General features: G+C 44.1%; 1 protein-coding gene across 5 annotated transcripts; it reads right to left on the bottom strand.

Annotated features, from left to right (window-relative positions):
• Positions 1-912: 912 nt before the first annotated feature.
• LOC141509767 (uncharacterized) lies at positions 913-19,528 on the bottom strand. Of its 5 annotated transcripts, XM_074219547.1 has the most exons (8): positions 19,457-19,503; positions 15,526-15,591; positions 14,302-14,378; positions 13,873-13,971; positions 11,441-11,517; positions 10,246-10,405; positions 9,691-9,786; positions 914-7,868 (listed from the first exon to the last, which is right to left on the bottom strand). In XM_074219547.1, exons 5-8 carry the CDS (start codon positions 11,495-11,497, stop codon positions 5,662-5,664), a joined length of 2,520 nt encoding a protein of 839 aa, XP_074075648.1. In that variant the 5' UTR covers positions 11,498-11,517; positions 13,873-13,971; positions 14,302-14,378; positions 15,526-15,591; positions 19,457-19,503; the 3' UTR covers positions 914-5,661. The 5 variants fall into 5 exon arrangements, with proteins under 5 accessions (XP_074075650.1, XP_074075651.1, XP_074075648.1 ...); XM_074219546.1 differs by lacking the exon at positions 15,526-15,591 and having other exon boundaries at positions 19,457-19,528; XM_074219548.1 differs by lacking the exons at positions 15,526-15,591; positions 19,457-19,503 and adding an exon at positions 19,403-19,431.
• Between the last annotated feature and the right edge of the window lie 3,054 nt (positions 19,529-22,582).

The following is a 22,582-nucleotide window of genomic DNA, read 5'->3' on the forward strand; positions in this document are numbered from 1 at the left end:
GAGAAGGCAATGTAATCTTAAAATGGTTCACCAAAAGGTCAAAGGAGGGAAGGAGTATGTACTAGTTTAGGGGTGATGAACTAGAAAAGACAATGTAGTTCCAATTCTTTAGAACAAGTTAGAAATATTTCTTTTTTGAGACTTGAAGATGAAGTTTAGGAAAGAGGTGGTTGTGGTTTAGTTGTTTTTCAGTCACATCCAACTGTTGTGAATCTTGGGGTTTTCCTGGCAAAGATACTAGAGTGGTGGGCCATTTCCTTCTTCAGCTCATTTTACAAATGAGGAAACTGAAGTCAACAAGATTAAGTGATTTACACAGGGTTACACTGCTAGTGTCAGAGATGAGATTTGAAATCAGGAAGACTTATCATCCTGACACCAGGACCAGAATTCTATCCATTGGGTCATCTAGCTTCCCCAAAAACAAGAACAAGAAGAATAAAACATCAATTAGAAAAATCTAATAGGCAACTGGAAACGTGAAACAAAGTTAGGAATGAGGTTAGGACTGGACAAATGAAATGAAAAATCATCTTCATAATAGTTGAATGCATGGGAACTAAGGAGATCAGTGAAACAGGAGAGGACTCAGGGAGACACCCACCCCTCAGAAACTAAATGAAAATCTAGCAGTGTTGTGAAAAGCCTAAAAAACATCACTAGTTAGCATTTGCACAACACTTTACTGTTTGCAAAGAATTTTACAAATATCTCATTTGATCCTGATAATGATATGAGTTGTCCTTGTCCTGTCTATTTGAACCCATCTTCCTGGCTCCAGATCTGGTGCTCAGGGTATCCACTGTTTCCTTCAACAATGCCTGAAGAAGCAATGGAGGAGTCAGAAACCCCAACTTGTAAAAACCACCAGTGCTGGAAAGGGAAGCCACCGAAGCTATCATAAGGAGGAGCCAAGTCTAAGTGAGTTCAAGAAAATGGAGAGAGAGAATGGAAAAGAATGAAGATGGAGGTTAAAGTATTAGCCAAAGAACTGGAATTTCCAGAGTGGAAGGAGTGGGAAGCTTCAGGGTGGGACCCTGGTAGGATCTGGTTGAGGGGAATGGGAAGATGGGAACCATCCATGAGGGACCAAGAATGAGTACTGATCAATGATAGATAAGTGTTGAGAATCACTGAGATAGAAAGAGAATGAGAGCGTTATTTTTCTTATTGTTCAATTGTTTCAGTCATGCCAAATTCTGTGACCCCATTTTGAGTTTTCCTGACAAATATATTGGAATGACTTGCCATTTCCTTCTCCAGATCATTTTACAGAGAGGAAATGGAGATTAACAAGGTGAAGTAACTTGCCCAGGCTCACACTATTAGGAACTGTCTAAAGTCAGATTTGAACTTAACAAGATGAGTCTTTCTGATTCCTGGCCCACCATTCTATCTACTGTGCCACCTAGCTGCCCCAATGACAGGGTGGAAACATTGTTAGCATGAAGGAAAAAGTTCAGGTAGGTTATCATAGTCCACAGGGCTAAGAGTGGGGGAGAATGGGTTGTTATAGTTGAACCCAAGAGAGTACCTACAGCTTTATAGAATTATGAAACAGCCCCCTGGGAGGCCAAGAAGCTTCCTGGGAGATTAGAGGTAAGGGAGGCAAGGCAACATTGTAAAGACAAACAACTCTGAAAGTCTCAATGCAATGATCATGATTCCAGAAGATTCTGAATGAAATAATCCACCTCTGGACAAAGTGATGGTTTAAGACAGCAGATTAAGACATTTTTGGACTTGTCAATGTAGGAGTTTGTTTTGCTTTAAAATACATGTTACCAGGTTTGTTTGGATTTTTTTTCCCCTTCTTTAATGTGGCAGTGCAGAAGATGCAGGAAGACAATAATTTTTGTTAATAGAAAAAATCACATTTTCTAAGTTCTATATTCATGGGGGTATTTTGTTTACTCTTAAACAAGAATATTTTATTAATGTAAAAAAAATTTGTACAAAATGATTAAAAAATTAAATTAAATTTTCTAAGTTTATATGGATAGCTCCTATTTGGGAACCAATGAAATTCCATGACTCCTGGGAAAGTTGTTATAGGATTGTAGATTTAGAGCTGGAAAGAAATCAGTTCATTGAAGTTCCTCTTTTTACAGCTGTCTTTATAACTGACCCCTCTCTGAAGTCTTCCCATGAGATGCTATAGATTTCTGAATATTATTCTTACAAACTATCATACTTTCTGAGGTCTCTAACAATACTCAGAAAAAATAAGCCCCTTCTCTACTATCCTAGGCAAACTATTATCTTAGGCAAATATATATTTGAATGGCCAGTGGTTTTGCCTGTTTTCAGATGAGTAGGATAAAGTATTCATTACAGTACTTCCCATACTGGTAGTGCTTGAAGGCTGGGCTCACACAGCCAGAGGCAGCCAAGTGTTGCAGGGAAGAAAATGCTGAACCTTGAAGTCAGGAAGACTTGAATTCAACTCCTGCCTGAGACACTCATTGACTGTGTGATCCTGGACCAATCACTCAAGCCTCCTTCTCAAATATAAAACCGGGATAAAGAGAGAAACCCCCCGCCCCCAGCTCACAAGATTGTAGAGGACCACAGGAGATAATATATGTAAAGCACTCCACAAATCTTAAATTATCATATCAAAGCTTGCTACACAGTGTTGTTGGTTTGTTTTTTACATTTAGAAACCAGGGAGGGGAACACAGGCTCAGTGACTGCCCTGTGGTGACACAGTAATGGACAATGTTGGGATACAAACCCAAGTGACCTCTGCTTGACTTCCCAGTGAAATTCTGCTTCTTCCACCATTATACATCAAATTGCTGACTTAAAGTAAAAAGTTATTAAAGCCCTGAATGTTTTACCACTGAACTCCTGTCTGGTCATATTGCCCCTTTAATATGTGGAAGTGATTTTTACAGTTCAAGCCTGGGACAATTATCCCTATTACAAATCTTCTTTGGCTCCAAGCACAAACTTGTTTGGATCTTTTCATGATCCAGATTCTAGCCTTCCAAGCTTTGAGTCATCTGAAAATGGGATGGGTGCCATCTGAACCTGATACAACTGCAGTGAATGTGGTCATCTTTAAAACATTAAACAGCCTATGACCATAATCAGGGTCATCCCTCCTCCTTCTTTTCTAGGATGCAGGAATTTTCCCTTCTCAAATGTTAAACAAAAGTCCAGGATGTCCCATCTCTTGTTATTATTTTTTCGTTATATTATTGGAAAAAAAAAAAGAGGCAGAGTAGACAGAGAGCTGTCCAGGAACATAGCCAATGAATGTCTCAGGCAGGATTTGAATTCAAGTCTTCCTGACTCCAAGGTTCAGAAAGCCAGGAATCTCTCAAGGTCCCAAGTAACCTCTAAGAGTATAAGTTCAAGTCTGGTTGCTGAGCTGCTTTGGTAGACCAGCAAGTTCCCACTACCTGTCACAGGCTCTATCCCTGACAGTGCAATGTTTCTGCATATTCCCTGCCCAGGTTTTGTGGTATAAACTCCTGTCCTAACAGCCTTCCTAACCTTGAGCATCTATTCCTCAACAAGCCTTTTGTGATTACCATCTTTGGCATTCCCTTGAGTCTCCAGGGGTATGCTCCCCCCACTGGTTGATCTTCAAATCAAGAATTCAGCTCAATTCTTTTTTATTAAGTCCAATAATCATCAACAAAACAGTCAAACAAGCATACAAAACACTGGTAGAAATAAATGAACATACAAAAACAAGCAAAGAAAATAATTTTGTTTTGCATCTCCTTCCAGTCCGGCCAGAAGTTTCTTTTTGGCACCTGTCTTAAGCTAAACAGTTTTCAAAAAATGAGACTAGACGATCCGAAAGACAAACTACAGCTAAGATTTCCCCCCTTCTATAGAGTCCCATCTTTAGATCCCAGTTAGTTGCAGCCAAGAACCCCCCACTTCTAAATGTTTTCTGGCTCTTGGCATCTTCTACTTGCTAAGTTTCCTTTAACTTCTTTGTTACCATAAGTTACCAGCTCACCTATGTATTTCACTTACTATCTCACAATAAAATGTTATCGATGGAATGTTTTGGAAGGTAACATTTTAGTTTCTATGAATGAGTTCCCTTTTCTGCTTGAAGAAATACTCTCATTTTGAAGACATGCTTTTAGCTAAACACCTGTGTACTTCCCAATGAGCCTTGCACAAGCCTACAGTCTTTTGATGGCAATAATGTACTACCCGAGAAAAGCAAATGGAGAAATTTTCTATTTCTCCATCCCATGTAATAATATGATAACTAGACCCTTTTATAAACTACAGATGTGACATTTATATAGCCAAACAATCCTTATATGGAATATGAGCTGAAAAGCAAATTACAAATGAAGGCCTTCAGGATAGCTAAGTGGCATAGTGGATAGAGCACCGGGTCCTGGAGTCAGGAGCACCTGAGTTCAAATATAACCTCAGACACATAATTATTAGCTAGCTGTGTGACCTTGGATAAGTCACTTAACCCACTGCCTTGCAAAAACTAAAAAAACACACAAATGAAGGCCTTCTTATATTCATTGTGAGAAATAATTAGAGACTTCCTCTCCAGTAAGATCCTGAGGTTTCCACTGGGATTAAAGGCTTTTTCTTAATGTTACACATGCTTAGGATTTCTCTTTGGGATGGATTCTCAGATGTTGAGTACCCTGGTTCATGTGATGAAAGGCCATTTCACAAACACTACATTTCAAGTTGTATTTATGGGGGTTTTTTTCTCCCAATAAAACTTCTGAATTGACCAAAGGCTTTTCTACATTCACAGTAATAATAACATTTTCCCCTTCAGCATGAAATTCTCTACTGCTGAGACAGGAGTCAGACTGAGAACTACCATCCTATATGCCTACATTTCCAGCTCTTCAAAAACGTTATGAGAATAATCTAATACACATCAAGAACATTCTTGTTGAAAGTAGGAGAAAAAATAAGGTTTTTAAAACTTCTATTCTACAGCAGACTATATCTTTACAATCACACAACTGACCAAAAAGTGCAGAGAATATTAAGATCTCCCTGTGCTTACTGTTTGCTACCAAGGGGTCTCCCATGCATAGATTAAAATCATATAAGGAACCTTGGGAGACACAAGAAAAAGGAACTCCACAAGGGCCCAACTAGGTGTTTGTCACTTCAGTCTCTTGGAATCCCAGGTTTTCTTTAAATCTCAGCTCAAATGTCATCTACAACAAGGCAAAATTTCTTAATCCCCTCTCCCCTGGTCCCAGTTTCTACTGCTTTCACCCCAAAAACTGTCTTTTGGATCTGTATATTGAACCACATACATACAATACACGTGTCTTGTCTACCCCCAACAGAATGTAAGCTCCTTTAGGGCAGGGGCTGCTTCATTTTTGTCTCTGTATCTCGAGCACCTAGTGCCCACAGCAAGGACTTAACAAATGCTTGCTGACCATGATGTCCTATTTGGATTCCAAGTGCAAGAGGGATTCTTAAGAGATGGTGAGGTCCTCCAGAGGCTCCTGTTAAGTTTGTAGGATGTGCTCACTTCGGCAAGCCCTGATATGCTGCTGCAGGGCCTCCTACATGAGATTCCCCAGTGAAGTTTGGTGTATTGGCTCCATTTGCCCTCCAGCATGAATTCTCTGATGCTGTTGGCCAAGGCCTCTCTGCTGACTGAAGGCTCCCTCACATTACCTACAATTACAGGGTCTTCCCTCGATTATGAATTCTCTTATGATGCTTTAAGGCGGAGACCTGCTTGAAGGCTTTACCGCACTCATTACATTTAAAGGGTTTCTCTCTAGTATGAATTCTCTGATGCTTTGTAAGGTAGATATTTTGGTTGAAGGCTTTTCCACATTCATTACATATGAAAGGTTTCTCTCCAGTATGAATTTTCTGATGATTGGTGAGGGTTCCCTTCTGACTGAAAGCTTTCCCACATTCCATACACATATAGGGTTTCTCTCCAGTATGAGTTCTCTCATGGTGACTAAGGGCTGAGTACTGTCTGAAGTTCTTACCACATTTATTACATGTATAGGGTTTCTCACCAGTGTGAATTCTCTGATGTTGAGTAAGGTAAATATTCTGGTTGAAGGCTTTTCCACACTCCCCACATTTATAGGGTTTCTCTCCAGTATGAATTCTCAGATGGGTTGTAAGGCTTCCACTGTGACTAAAGGATTTTCCACATTCCATGCATGTATACGGCTTTTCTCCAGTATGAATTCTGAGATGTTGAGTAACCTGGTTCATGTGGCGGAAAGCTTTCCCACAAACAGGACATTTACAAGATTTCTCTCCAGTATGAATTTTCTGATGGGCAGTAAGGCTTCCCCTATGACTAAATGATTTTCCACAGTCAGCACATTTATAGGGTTTCTCTCCAGTATGAATTCTTTGATGCTGAGTAAGATAGATATTCTGATTAAAGGATTTCCCACATTCAATACATTTGTACGGTCTCTCTCCTGTGTGACTTCTTTGATGCTTAGTAAGACTTGCCTGGTAAGTGAAGGCTTGACCACAATCACTGCATTCATAGGGTTTCTCCCCAGTGTGAATTCTCTGATGCTGAGTAAGGGTTCCACTGTGACTAAAAGCTTTTCCACAATCTGTACAAATATATGGTTTCTCTCCAGTGTGAGTCCTCTCATGGTGAGCAAGGGCTGAATACTGCCTAAAGGCCTTCCCACACTCAGTGCATGGATAAGGCTTTTCTCCTGTATGAATTCTCTGGTGCTGAGTAAGGCTTCCACTGTGACTGAAGGCCTGCCCACATTCTTTGCATTCATAGGGTTTCTCTCCAGTATGAATTCTCTGATGTAACGTGAGGGCTGAGCTGTCATTGAAAGACTTTCCACAATCCCCACAAATGAAGGGTTTCTCCCCCGTGTGAGTCCTCTGATGTCGAATAAGATACATGCTCTGCCTGAAGGCTTTTCCACATTCATTACATTTATAAGGCTTCTCTGCAGTGTGAATTCTCTGGTGCAGAAGAAGGGGTGAGCTGTCACTGAAACATTTACCACACTGATTGCATTTAAAGGGTTTCTCCCCAATATGAAGTGTCTTGTGTCGAGTAAGGTGAATTTTTTGTCTGAAAGCTTTTCCACATTCACTACAATTATAGGGCTTCTCTCCTGTGTGAATTCTCTGATGGAGAGCAAGTGACCAGCTATCACTAAAGCATTTAATACAGTGATTACATTGATAAGGTTTCTCCCCACTATGGAGTGTCTTATGACGTATTAGGTGCATTTTTTGTCTGAAGGCTTGTCCACAATCACTGCATTTATAAGGTCTTTCTCCAGTGTGGATTCTCTGATGTTGAATAAGGTGCATACTTTGTCTGAATGCTATGCCACATTCACTACATTTAAAAGGTTTCTCTCCAGAAGGAATTCTTTGCCCTAACTCATCAAAATCATAAGATTTTTTTCCACCAGGTAGTCTATAATATCGAATAAGGTCTGAGTGATAATTGAAAGCTTTGTTACATTCATTATACTTATAGAGTTTCTTCCCAAAGGCAATTCTATTGCGTTTTACTAACTCAGAATACTGTTTGAAGTTATTTCCTCGTGTATCATACTTATGGAGAGATTTTTTAATAGTAATGTTCTCTTGTACATCATCAAGTAACATCATACTGAAATTTCTCCCAAATTTATTACATTCTTGGTCATTCACTTCACTGGAAGTGTTAATGTCGGTGATGGTTACTTGCCTTAAATCTCCCTCATAGTTGCCGAGTTGCTTCTCAAACACAGTATCATATTCCCAAATTTGTTCCAACTTAAAGTCCAGGGGAACATTCATCTGGAGGCTTTCTTGGAATGAGTCTTCCATAGGAATGCCATCCTTTGAATCTATTTCCATGGACCAAGGGTTAGTATCACTATCTGAAAAAAAAGAATTGAGATATTTAGACAGAAAGGTATGTGTCCCTTGCCTACTGCATAGAGAGAAAGGAAACTGAAGACTTAGACCCTCTTTCATGGAGAACCTTGGAAATAAATTTATTAGGTAACACCCATACAACACACCGTGCTAGGAACTAGGGATATAAAGACAATGAAGAGCAAATGTCTGTCTTCAAGAGCATACATGCTACTGGGAATGAAAAAATCAAAACAAAACAGATAAACAGATAAATACAAGATCATTTGAGGAGATAAGAAACAGTAACTCTTGGAGAGATGATGTAAAGTTCATCAAGGAGGCTGTTCTTGGGCTGATCCTTGAAGGAAAAGAAGAAAGGTAGGCAGTGACAAGAGGGAAGACAAAGCACAGAGGTGGGGAAGAGAATGCCAAGTTTGGACAAGAGTTTTCAGTTCTGAGTAAAACAAAGACTTTGTGAAAACAAGTAATATGAGATTGGAGGGTGAAGGTGAAGCCGCCTTTAGAGACTCAGGAACTTATGTTTGGCCTACATCCTCACTGCAATTTTCCAATTAAGGCAATGACAAGGTCACATCTGCAACAGACTCAGGACTCTCCCAGCAGCTCAGCACAAGGACTACAAGAAGGTGGAGTGAAGGACAGAGCATCAAGGTCAGTTAACATGGCAAGTGTGGAAAACCCTCACCTAGATGGTGCACCTCCCTCCGGATCAGCTGAGCCCCATGCACATGATGAATCGGGAAGGGCTGGTCTGACTCACCACTAGAGAACTCATTCTTCACAATGTGGGGCAGGCTCAGATTCTGAATGAAAGGAGGTGTGATACTCGGAAGAGCATCTGGATGTGTAATCAGGGGACCCAGGGGAAAGCCCTATTAATGGTTCTCTGGGCCTGTAAAATGAAGAGACAGACTAGATGGTCTCGAGGTGCTTCTGGCACTAAATCTCAATAGAATGTATTATTACTAAATAGTCCAGGGATATGGCCATCACAAAGCCCAGTGGCTGCTCCAGGAAATGTAAATCAATTTAAACTGGAGGCAGAAAGGAAGGGGGCAAAATGAAGCTAAGGCTTTATCATTGAGTTGTTTTTTTAAGATCTAATGTCTGTGTATTTTTTAGAAGAAACCATGTCAAGAAGGCAGCAAAAGGACATGAAAATCTTCAAGGAAAGGATTGGGAGAGGAGAGGAGGAAGAAGTGCAGAACATTGGTGAAAGGAATGCAAGTACTGGAGGCTCCAGGAGCATGGCTGAGAGGCTTTGTAGAGCCTTGTCCTCCCTATGCATTTAAAAACAGGATTCTGAGAAGGGTCCACCAACTTGGCTATGCCCCCTGCCTGCCCATCAAGGGGTTCCAGGACTCGGTCAGGTTAAGGGCCCTCCCCCAAGCCTGTCCTGTTTTGCAGATGAACAAAGACATCCAGGAAAAGTCCAGTGACTTGCCTGAGATCATGGAGCTACTAAATTAAAGAACTGAGATTCAAATCAAGGTCCTCTGCTCCCAAGGCCAGGGCTAACACCCCCCCCCCCCAAAATATGGTACAGCTTTAGAAAACAAGACACAACACCTCCTTTGGTATCAGAGGGATGTTTGAGGGGAGTGAGGCCCACAAACCAATGGACTGAGGTGAAGCAAAATATAATAGAGGACAGGGACCCCTGAGAGTCCTGGGAAAAACCCCCCTCAACAAGCAGACCCCGAGGTCCCTGACCCTTTCTTCCCTGCAGGCCAGGACCTTCCTGACTGGCATCTGAGCTCTCTCCCCTAACCATGCAGCTGAGAAAGTACTTGCGGTGCCTGCCAGGTTCCCCTCACTCACCTGGACAGGAGCCCCACAAGTCTTCTCTCTCCAACATGCATGGCGCTTCTCCTCGCTCCAACCTGGAGATCACTTCTGGTTTGATAACCTGAAGCTCTGCTCATGGGGAAAGAAAAGAGAAGAATGCTGAGGTCAGAGAACGGCTGCCAGCTCACTCCCAGAGCCTTCCTCTCCATGTCAGCAAGGCCTTGGGGGATGCTCTGTGGTCAGCTCCCGGACGTTCCCAGATCAATGGATGCCAGACAATGTAAAACTTGGGTTCCCCAAGAACTTCACCTATCATTCTCCCCACTATCAGACAAGGAGTTGTAACAAATGATATGGAAAACGCAGTCTCTAAGCCAACAAGCCAAGGCTGGGGACTTCTAATCGTACAAAGCAAGGACCTTTCCTTTCACAAGACCTGGAGTAGAAGTCATACTATCTTGAACACTGCAATGCATCTCCACCACCACCACCCCCCAGCAGACCCTGCCAAATTCAGCTAAAGAAACCTGAGAATACAAAACAACCCCAAGGGGCAGAATCCCCACAGCAGAGAAAAGAGGTACTCACCCAAGGAAACCAGGTTCCTATAGTTCTCCAGCATCACATCCCTGTACAGGTCTCTTTGAGAAGGGTCCAGCTGCCCCCACTCGCCTTGGGTGAAGTCCACGGAGACATCCTTGAAGGTCATAGATTTCTGCTGCCCCAGGGACCCTCCTCTCACATGCCCCTAGGAAAGAGGCAACATTAGCAGGATGTCCAAGGGGATTCTTCAGACACCCAGAGCCTCCATGTGCACTCATCTCCACTAGTTTTCTAGAACGTGCTTCACACTGCACTGTCCAAGGGCACCCCGGGTCACATTCCCAGGGCTTTGCTGCCTCTTCCCTTTCTTCTTACTCCTCTCCACTCACATCACCACTGCCCTCACCCCCTCTCCCTGGCACAACTGCTATCTCCTCCAACTCCTCTTCAATCCGACCTTCAAACAGTAGCTAGTATCATCTCCCGGGGGATGATTTTCCCGGCCATCCATGCTCCCACCTCCCCCATGGCTTCCTCCCCCTCTAGAACAAAAGGCAAATTCTTCCATCTGACACCGAAGAGCCTCAGTCATCCAGCTACACTTGATACCCCTACAGCTCCTGCCAGACATCCTCTGATGTCTTCACCAAGTCAGCGTTCCACTTTGGTGTGTCTATGTCCTGGGCCAGGTGCCCCTTCTCTTCTCACCTCCACCTTTATGGAACTTCAGTTCCTCTAAAGGTAAACAAACTTTTCTGACATCACAAGGATTCCTGGAGCATGAATGCTAGGAGAGTCAGCTAGAGCTGGAAGACCATCAAGCCAACCTGCATTTTACAAAGAAGACCTGGGTCTTGCTGGGGTCACCCAGGTAGCACATGTCAGATGGAAGGAAGCCCAGGCCCTCTTAACAGGACTGTACTGCACTCTCCTTCCTCAAGGCCCCTGTTATTTGCTTATCTAGCTAGGCATGGAATGAATGAATGCAAAAGCATCCATTGAACACTTAGGATATGCCCAGCTCTGTGACATGGGCTGGAGACCCAGGTGCAAAGCATCCCACAGAGGGGCCTGGGAGCCACAGAATCATCCTGGGGCTGGAGCAAGTGCAGCCACAGGGGAGAGGAGTGACATCCTCTCTGTAAGAGCCATGTCAGGGCTGACCAGAGAAGAGGAAATGCCCATATTCTGAAGAGTCTAGACCCCGCTGGTCAGAGAAAGGGGGAACATCCCAACTCACCTGGGCCTGGGTTGGGAGGAAGCCAGACATTATTCCTTCCTCTTCTTTCATGGTCATACCATGGGAAAGAACAGAGTCTGAAGAAGAGAGGGAGGCAAGAAGGGAAGGGAGTCAGGAAGTATCTGGAAGCACAAAGGAGTCCCTGCAGATCCACAAAGCCAAACTGGCCCTACCTCCTCTGAGGAGACACAAATAACAGGAATGGTTCACTTACACAGGCTACACCTAATTTACTCATTCTAAGTTCACAGAAGGCTTATTTAGAGCTGGAAGATGTCTTAAAGCTCATCCAGCTTCACTCAACACATGAGAAAACCAAGTCCTAAGGAGACTAGATGATTTGCCCAAGGTCATAGAGTGGAAGACTTCAAAGCCAGTACTCCCAGGACCCCAATCTGTGAAGGGGTGGACAGAGCACAGGATCCAGAGTCCAAATGACCTGAGTTCAGATTCAGTCTCAGACACATCTGAACTGAAGGACTGAATCCTGTGAGTCACTTCATCACCGTTTGTCTTAGTTTCCTCCTCCCTAAAACGGGGATATCCTTCTCTCTCTTTTCCACAAAGAGCTCTACATCATGTCTAGTTTTAACACCCCCCCCCAGTATAAGCTGGTCAGTTGAAAGGGCATCACCACTTAGAAGGCCTTGGTTTTTGATCCTCAGGCACCACTTCCCTCAGCTAGAGAGCCAGAGGACAGGGCTCTGACCTCCTCCTGCAGCCTTTGATAAAGGGGCCTCAGAGCTTTCCAGGACTTTCTTCATGATCCAGCGAGGCTAAGGGCATCATGCCCTTGTCCTGGGCACCCCCGGCAGGACCTTTTGTCAGTTCCTTTGTGGACTGTCCTCTCCCATAGAGATGAAACTCTTTGAGGGGAAAAAAACTGTCTTCTTTTTCTTATTTACATCCCCAGTACTTAGTTCAGTAGGTGTTTTAATAAAAGTTTTCTGAATTGAACCTCACTTGATCCTCACGAACTGCCGTGTTAGGCAAAAACTAAAAGTATTTTTGTTGATAGTGTTATCATTATTAACTAGTATTTTATAGACTACACTTTATAACCATGATCTCATTTGATCAGCACAACAATCCTGAAAGGCAAGTGTTATTACAATCCTAATTTTACAGATGATAGAACAGGTTGATCACACTCATGATCACACAGCTAGCAAATATTTGAGGCATAATCTGAACTCAGCTCTTCCTGATTCTAAATTCCCAATTAACTAAAGAAAACTGGTAAAAATTCCTGGAATCAGGGGTGGCTAGGTGGCGTAGTGGATAAAGCACTGGCCTTGGAGTCAGGAGTACCTGGGTTCAAATCCGGTCTCATACACTTAATAATTACCTAGCTCTGTGGCCTTGGGCAAGCCACTTAACCCCATTTGCCTTGCAAAAAAAAAAAAAAATCTAAAAAAAAAAACCAAAAACAAAATTCCTGGAATCACTGGTGTGATAACAGAAATCCTGCCAGCCAGGGTGGACAAGCAGGATAAGCAGCTTCTAGTCACCGCCCACCACTGAACAGTCTCAACCCTGAGGTCAGAAGAGCGTACCTATCAATAGAGACAGGAGAATTGCCAAGAGGAGGAAAAGAGGGGATGTTGCTTTTTTTAAAAAAAAATCACTTTCTTTTATCTATACTTCACTAACATTTCCCAGTCTATCCATTACCATAAAGATCAATCCCTTATAATAACAAAGGATAAAAGAGGGGGAAAACAGGTCCACAAAACTATAAAAAGTTTGACATTATCCACTATATTCCACACCTGGAGTCTTCTATAAAGATGCAAGAGAAGCTGTGCTGTGTGAGGACCCTCTCTCACTGAAGCCACTATACTGCCCCCTGCTCTCTAGCTAAGGACAACCAGGGAGAGCATCATCTCACACAGGGCAGAAATGCCCAAAACCAACCCATACTCTGTCACAGTCATCCCAAGTCCTGACCATGTAGATCATGGCTTTGCCTTGAAAATGTGCAGATCCTGGGTCCTTTTAAGCATTTTCCTGGGGAACCAGCTGACTCCTTGGTGCATAGAAGCAGGGCCCAAGATCCTCCCAGGACCTGGTCTGGAACAGAAGCCTGGGTGCATAGCAGGGGGCGGGGGCAAAGCCTTCCAAGAGCTTTGATTTTTCAAAATTTCCAAATAAAATCAAGGCAAATATTTACTGCAGATCTACTCTAAGCAAAGTGCTTTATGATGCCTTTCATTTGAAGGACAAAACAGGAAGGATCAAGGACATTCTGGAGCCCCAGGAACAAGGCCAACTCAACTCCCAAGCTGGAACAGAAGCCACACTCTGGCCAAATGAACATTTCTGTGCTTTGGGGGATCAGGGGTTTCATTTCTTTTGTTTCCGCAGAGGAATGACACCTCATCCTGACTGATTGAAGAGGAAAAAGGATGGGCAGGGGTCAGTGGTCCTACCTTGGGCAGGATGGGGATGGGCCAAGGGGTCAGTGGTCCAGCACAGAGCCTGAAAAGATCCACTGGCATGGGGGCAAATCAATCATTGTTTGGTCAGGACTGAAGGGAAAACAGCATCAGGTTCACTACAAACTGATCAATCCAAGCAATACCAATCTCCCCCCATACCCCAAACTTTCCCCTCACACTAAGATGGAGCCCACCCCCACCCCTGGAATTCTCACCTGTCTCCTCCCTAAGCACTAAAGGCAGATCCTCTAGGTCCCTCCCCTCACCCCCATCCAAACCAGACCTCTCCAGGTATCCTGGATAGGGACGGCCCCAGCAGTCCAAACCCGAGTCTCTGATCTGGAGCTCTGCTGAAAGGTCTCTCAGGTCCCAGGATGCCCTCCATTCCCCTCATCTTTCCCCAGAGCTGGGTCACATTACCTGGGGCCTACACTGTCAGGCTCAGCTCGATCTCCACAGATCCTCCAGTGTTCCAGGTTAGGACCTTGTAGACTCTACTAAAGATTGAAGGATGACAGACAGAGAGAAGCCTGAGAAGGGGCTCAATAAATTCACACCCACATTCCCAGACACATAGACAGTCAGACAGAAAGGCAGACAGACAGAAAGGCAGACAGACACACACACACACACACACACACACACACACACACACACACACACACACACCACACATCACATATACATCTCAGGGCCCTTTGGAGATGGCCAGAGACCATATGAATGGGAATAGATGACTTTCATTCGACAATGACTGAATGCACTCACTGTGGATAAGTCTTTGTGACAAGCCCTGTCTCAGATATGTGGATGAATAAGACATGAGCTCAGACATTTAAGCCTAGTTGTGAAAACCTGGATAAGTCTCTCTCAGCCTCAGTTTTTTCATCCGTAAAAGGGGGATAGGATAATAACACCTACTTCCCAAGGTGATTGTGAAATCAAATGAAATACTATTTGAAAAGCACTTTGCAAGTCTTCAAGCTACGATTATTACAATCTAGTATGATGGTCGGCAAGCATGGGGTCTTTAAGTATACAGGGTAGCACCTGGAATAAGACTACATAAATAAGTCTGAGATTGAACTACATCTATGATGTCAATGTGGTGTCATCAAAGACCTAAAGAAAAGCAAATATGGGGGCAGCTAGGTGGATAGAGCACCGGCCCTGGAGTCAGGAGTACCTGGGTTCAAATCCAGTCTCAGACACTTAATAATTACCTAGCTATGTGGCCTTGGGCAAGCCACTTAACCCCATTTGCCTTGCAAAAAAAAAAAAACAACTAAAAAAAAAAACAAATGTGAGGGAGAAGCCATCTAAGAAGAGAAGGTGAGAGCTGGTAAACCGTGGAGAATTATGTGGATGGGAAAAAGTCGCCCCAAATGAGGGAAGGTTTCCAAAGTCCTGGGAGCAACATGATGGTGGACTAGAAAATTTCTCCAATGCCCTGACCTCTCAAACTTCTCCAAAAGAAAAATCATGCATCAAAGATAATGCAACTTCAACTATCTCCATGGTTAGTTATCCAGAATCCAAAATCAATCCAAAATTCACTCAAAAGTTATCACCCCAAACCCAAAAACTCCAAGAATCAGAAAGTGAGTGATAAAAGAAAATTAGGAGAAAAAAACCTGAAATTACCAAAAGACTTCTGGAAAAAGAATCTCAATGACCTTGAACATGCAAATGGTTCAAGTAAAGGACAACCTAAAAGAGAAGCCAAAAAAAAGAGAATAAAGTAAATGTACTTATTATGTAGATGTACGGATCTTGAAGACAGGATGCTTAGAGACACCCTAAGAATCATAAGTATCCCAGAAGTATACAACAGGATAAAAAAACCTTAACATTATGAAGGAATAGAAAAAAAAATCTGGAACTTCTAAATCTAATACAAGAAATTCCAATTAAAAGAATTCAATTTCTCTCCAGAAAAAAAAAAACCAAGGCTGCAAATTCTACAACATAAAATGGATAAAATTAATTAATTCAATCCAGAAACAAGTTCTTCAAGCAATCAGGAGAAAGTATCCAAATGAAAGGGACTTCCAATAATGCAAGACTATTTCAGTACCCACTAGAAAAAGGAGAGAGTGAAAGAAATGTGCTCTGAAGAGGAGTGGAGCTCAGGATGCATCCAGGGCTGACCTTGTCTGCCAATCTGAGCTTAACCACATAGGAAAAGAGATGGCCATTTGATAATCAAGTTTGAAACATTTTTAGAAAGAAAACGACAAGTGAGGACATCATTTGCTTCTCAAACACCCTAAGTGCAGGAATGAATAAAGGTAGCAGGCAAGGAGGGCAAATGGCAACCATGACAACAGAGACCAGTAAAGAGTCTTCTTTCTAAATGGACAAGAGGAGACAGGAGTGAAGGTGAAAAATGCAATAGAGCTACAGTGAGGAGGTAACCTGGGAGCATTATGGACAGAGGCTGGTGAGATCCCACCTACAGGTGAATTAATGCTTTTTTTTTTTGTCGTACCACATTTCAACATATAAGAGCACTAAGGGAGACGGGAGCAGGAAAATGGAGACAGGAGAAGGAAAATGGAGAAGAGTGATGCCCCAGGGTTAAATCAAAGACTAGCAATGAGGGGAAGGTGAAGAGAAGAACAGGTAAGGAGGAAGAAAAGATTGAAAATGGTGGAGGGAATAAGAAGGTTGCACTTTGGAGGTGAGAGGTGGTTCTGCTGATGAATGCTCCTAAGGAATGGTCAGTGAAGAGATGGAAGCCTTATTCTGGATGAAGTCTGAGGGTCTTGATGCTTAAAAAGTCTCTGTCTTGGGAGAGGGGGATTGGTATCCCAAGGCACACCTGATAACCTGAGGAATGGAAGAGCATGAAACACAAGATTTCTAGACAAACGGAATATAAAAAAATAAGAAGAAATTAAAGCTCAAAAAATCAGGGATGTGGTATGGAAGGGGACCAAACATAGGGTGGTATTCTCTCTGGCACTGCCCTGGGAGTGAGGCACTATGGAAAAGGGGGAATCCTTGATGGGCAAGCCCTACAAGGCAGTAGCAGAAAGTACCTAAAGGGGAGAGCCTGGAATGAAGACTCTGAGGGCCTCAACTGCAAAGAGAAAAGAGAGAAGAAACCAGATAATTATAGGGGTCACGTATCAGAGTTTTTCCACAAAGGGACAGAAAAATATGAAGTGAAATCTAAGAACCAGGACTATTGGATGGGAAGGAGATGAAGTTAACTTGATTGAGAGGGGAAAAGAAGGGAAACATTTTGTAATGAGATTAAAGCAGGAGATAAAGAAGTAATAAAACATTAAAGGGAGAGAGCTGTCAAATAAGAAGGGAAAATCAAGATGAAGGGAAGAGAGTCAGAGGGAACAAGGCTGCCTAAAAAAGGACAAAGTAAGGAGCATAATGCTCTAACACAGCTTTTGTACAAACATTAATGCATCTAAGATAGGAAGGGAAGGGGGAAAAATGGGGGGAAAACTTTATGTCCAATTTCTTTGATAGGGGCTTGGTAGCTGATATATAAACAATGAATATACTTACAGAGTTGTTCCTCATTAGACAAATGGTCAAAGGCCATGAACAAACATGTTCATGAAACAGTAACAAAGTATTCTCAACTACGTTAAAAAAAAGCTCCAAATCACTAAGAGAAATGAAAATCAAAACAATGCAGAGGTTTCATCAGGTATCCTGAAAAATGACAAAAAATAGCAAATCAAAATGAAAGGGGTGGTAGAAAGATAGGCTCACTAATAGCTTGGTGAAACTATGAATTAGTGGAATTATTCTGGAAAACAATTTAGAATTATGCAAATAAAGTGTCTAAAATGTCCACACCCTTTGAACCAGAAATTTCATGGACTCCAGGAAACTGTGGATAAGAAAAAAAGTTCCCATAAACTCCAAAATATTTATAGAAGCACTTCTGTTATAGCTAAGAATTGGAAACAAGGATGATGTCCATCAACGGGGGAGTGGCTTAACCAAATACAGTTCGTGAATGGAATGGAATATGACTGGGCTCTAAAGTGCTGTGTGTGAGAATACAGAGAAACAAGGAAAGATCTACATGAACTGATGCAGGGCGAAGTCGGCCGAGTCAAGAAAATGATATTAATGACAACAGCATGGTAAAAAATTCAAAGTAAACTTAAAATTATAAAAACTGGGTGGTACTCAAAGGAAGAAGACATTTCAACCTAGCTCTTCATGAAAGTAGGAAGTGCAAAGGTGGTATTTAGTACGCGATTTTGGACTTTTTCAATGTATCAAAATCAGTTGTGCTGAATTCCCTCCCCTTTTTTTCCTCTGAAAAATGGCATATGGGATGGCGTTTCTGAGGGAGACTACAGTGATAAAAGAAACCAAAAAATCTCAATAAAAGATTAAATTTTTAAAAGTAAGAAATAGAAATCATACAGTTTTCATGGAATACCAGTTAATTGTGGATCTAAATAAAACTGTCTTGGAAACTAAAAAGGAAATTAAAAAGGAAGAATAAACATTATGCTCCAACTATGTGGCAGACCCTCTGCTAAACATTTTTAGAAATATTCTCTTATGTTGCTCACAAAGAGGAAGCCGATTCCAATGGGTTCACAGTTTGAGAGCCAAGTCCATAAGCCCTGTCTGTTTTCTGGGCCTCATCGCCGCCCTGTGAGGAAGCCACTGTTGTGATTCCCCTTTCACAGAGGAAGAACTGGAAAACAAGGCTCAGAGGCGCTGAGGGGCCCAGGGGGCCCGGGGGGCCCAGGGTCACCCCCACACACCCTGACGAAATGGAAAGCGGACGGGAACAGAGGCATAACGGGGGTCACCCCCCGGCTAAGAGTCTAAACCCTGCCTTTAGGGCAACCACCCCCAATCCTGGGCGCTCCGGTGTGGCGGCCAAAAGGCATCAGGATTCTGGAATGATCTGCGAAGTGTGGCTCCCTCGCAGCCCTGCATTAACACACACGCCCATAGGGCCAAGCGGGGCACATGCACACAGGCGGACCCAGGCAGGGACATGTGTGTGTGTGTGCGTGTGTGTGTGTGTGTGTGTCCGTCCGGGCTTCCAGGCACCCTCACACACCCCAAGGGATCAGGCTGCAGCCGGGAAGCCCCGAGTTCGAGTCCTGCCGCAGACTCGCCCCCCAGCGCCTCCAGCTCACGCGCTGTGCCTTGGGGGGCCGCTGGGGACCCCGTTCTTCCTCTGCGAGGGGCGGGGCCCGTGGAGGCTTCTGGGCGAGTTGGGGTGAGGGGCCGCGCCGCCCGGCGCCCCCGGCCCGCAGGGCGCCCCTCCCCCACCAGGCCCCTCCTCCCGGAGTCTGCGCGGAGCCGCCGCGCTCACACTCACACGCGTGCGCACACCCCTTCCCCTCCCCCCGACCCCTCCCCCGACCCCGCCCGCAGCCCGGCGGAGGGGGACGAGGCGCCGAGCGGCGCGGGGCGAGCGGGGGCCGCCGGGGCCCGCGGCTGAGGCCCACTCACCCGCGGTGCACACGCCTGCGCACACGCGCGGCCGCCCCGGCCCACCTTACACACTCACCGGTCGCACGCGCGCACACTGACACGCGCACGCGCCACGCACGCTCACACTCACCCTCTTCCGCCCTCTCCGGCCCGCTCTCCTCCAGGAAGCTCGCGCAGCCGGCCCGACCGGCGCTCCCCGGGCGGCGGCCCCACCCACCCGCACTGCGCCTGTGCGGAGCCACCTTGGGAACCACAAGCCCCAGAATGCTCCGGGGCCGCGGCGCCCGGCGTGGGGGGCGGGAGCAAGGGCCTGGAAGGAGGAAATGAGAGGGTTGGAGAGAAAGGGCCGGGCCGCCGGGAGCGGGGCGGGGCCTGCGGGTGGGGGCGGGGCCTCCGGGGGAGGGGCGGGGCCTCCCGGGAGCGGGCCCTGCCCTCCAGAAGCTTCCACCGCCCTGCAGGAAAACGCCGCAGGCTACGGATAGTTCAAGAAACACGACATAGTCTTGTCCTGCAGAAAGCATTACAAGTCAATATATTTTTATTGTTGTCCAGAAAATACACCAAGAAAGGGGAACGCCTTGGTCCTAATACACGGATAAGTTAATATATTAAATTAAATAAATAGCAAATTGAATAATCACTTCTCACAAGTCTGAATTGTTCTTATTCTTTTATGGGCAATTTACAGTATCTTAACTGTCAGATTTGGGTGATTTGGTCTTGGGCTCTGGATAGGCCCTTCTGTCTTCCCACGCCAACTGCAGCTTCTGCAAAACTCCCTCAAAATTCCCATTTAATGTCTAAGCCGACAGTCTGTGCCCTCGATCATCCAGCCTTCATCCTGATGGAAGTCTCTCCTACATGAACCCACCTTTGTCCAAAAGGCTTCTCTATTTTTAATCTAGGGGAGAATTACAGCCCGCTCTTTTTTTACAAAATCCAAGAGGGGCTCTTGGCTTATCCCTCAAGTCTCAGCTTGGGCTGGAAGGAAACAGCATCTTCTCAGGTGCCCTGAGAACAGAGCTCTCTTTCCCAATGTCTAGCCTCTACCGTCACTAATCATTGAAAGAAGGATATTCAGCTTGAAAAGGTTGACACTTTCAAATCTAGAGAGCTGAAAAAATGCCTGGCCTCTCTTCCTGTTGTAAACAATGAAATAGCATCTCTGCCATCTCAGGAAGATAAATAATTAGGAAGCCGGGAAACCTGTGCTCCCCTCCAATCCAATGGATCTTCCTTTGGACAAGACAGCAATGCAGGATGATATTCTTTGACCAGCAAATGTGCAACCTTAAAACTGGGCCAGTATCCAAGGTGGTTTAATAATGCCCTTCTTTTATTATGAAATATCCATGTCTCCCTGTGCTCGGAGTGGTCATCTTGGTTTTGGTTTTTTGTTGTTGCTGTTTTCATAATGCAGTGGGGTTGTGACTCACCCAGTTAAGTGTCTGAGGTCACATTTGAACTCAGGTCCTCCTGACTCCAGGGCCAGTGCTCTATCCACTGCGCCACCTAGCTGCCCCTGAGTGGTCATCTTGGATAGATGACCTCCATCTAGAGGTTTTATGATAAATCTTAGAAAATAAATTTCTTAGGGGTGGCTAGGTGGCTAGGTGGCCCTGGAGTCAGGAGGACCTGAGTTCAAATCCAACCTCAGACACTTAATAATTACCATCTGTGTGGCCTTAGGCAAGCCACTTAACCCCATTTGCCTTGCAAAAAACATTTTTTTAAAAAAGTAAAATAAATTTCTTATCTAACATATTTGTCATCTTATTTTGACCCTAAGTTACTCGGTGTTTACAAGCCACAGAGAATGAGACAAAATAGAAAGTGAAAGGGCTGCAGACAAGGTGACAAAGTAAGCGCCACCCACTTTTCATGTGGCTGTTTGGGAGGAACAGATCCCCTGACTCTCCTTTTCTTCCTGAGCAAGGCAGGATGGGTGGGAGGTAAAAAACAAGAGTTCCCATATGAAGTGCATCAGCTCCTGACAAGCAGAACTCTCAGTCATAGGACTGGGTCACATACCTGAGGCCAATCATGGGGTGCACAAGGTGGATTCTATTCCTCCTTATCCAAAATCTCCCCCATAATAGTAAATTCCATAACACCAACTAGGTGAATTCTGGGACAGGGTCTGCCAGGCTCTTCTTGCAATCTAACATCTCTCTGGCAATGCTCCCAGAACAAATTTGCTACACATAAAAACATCTCTCATGGTGACATGGATATGACCCTGGTTCCTCAAGACTTTGCCAATTGAGCCCAAGCCCTGGTTGGTTCCTAACAAAAGGCTTGAACAGAAGAGACCTCTCTTCCCTGGTGGCAAGCCAGAGAAGAATTCATCCATTTAAAGCTAGGTGGGAATAGGAGCTTGGGGCGAGGAAAGTTTGGAAGGGGCTTATGGTCCCAACTCAGTCCCAATGTGGACATAAATACATAGCTCCATTTTTCTGGCTATTTTGTGAATTCCTTTCCAAATCTTAGGTGAATTAGTGTCAGAAATGGAATGAACTAAATTAAGATAATATGAGTTTTGAAAGGTTCAAAAATAAAAAGCCCAGAGATTCAGTGGAGTCTCTGATAGACTGTCCAGGTAGCCTTAGCTGCCAATCCTGGCAAGGACCTAGCCTTAAGAAATTGCCCAACAGCTATGCCACACTCAAAAATGAACTTGTAAGAGGGAATAATTTTAACCACTACTCTTTACCTACTAATGAATTTTAACCACTACCATGAATCCATTGTCCCTGGGAACCCAGAGACTGTATAGTTGGGGAGTGTTCAACTGGACTAGATTGTGGGTCTTGCTCTATTTTCTGAGTAAATATCCCCTTGTAAAAGTTAATATTAACTACTCAATTGATATAGGGGAAAACATGTTGAATGAGAGCTCATGAGCAACAGCACTACAAAGTAAGCTCTCCCAATCCCTCAGGGATACCCCATCCAGACTTTCTAGTTCAAGTAGAGTTGAAAGTAATCCAAGTCGACACTAAACAGATATTGTGATCCCTTCATTCTTTGTGTCTTGCCACTTCTAAATACAGGTCACTGAGGTACATCATTGGAGATGTCTTCCCCCATTGACATAGAACCTTCTAGTCCCAAACAATGAATCAGTTTCAAAACTGTTTATTATTATCTAATGTATATCTCTCCATCCTCTCTACAAGAATGGGATATGTTTTATTAAAAAGCTTTGCTAAAATCTGGGTAAACCATATCCACAGCATTCCTCTCATCTACTAAC

This window comes from Macrotis lagotis, chromosome 1 (genome assembly GCF_037893015.1).
Source record: "Macrotis lagotis isolate mMagLag1 chromosome 1, bilby.v1.9.chrom.fasta, whole genome shotgun sequence".
In the NCBI taxonomy this organism is placed as follows: domain Eukaryota; kingdom Metazoa; phylum Chordata; class Mammalia; order Peramelemorphia; family Peramelidae; genus Macrotis; species Macrotis lagotis.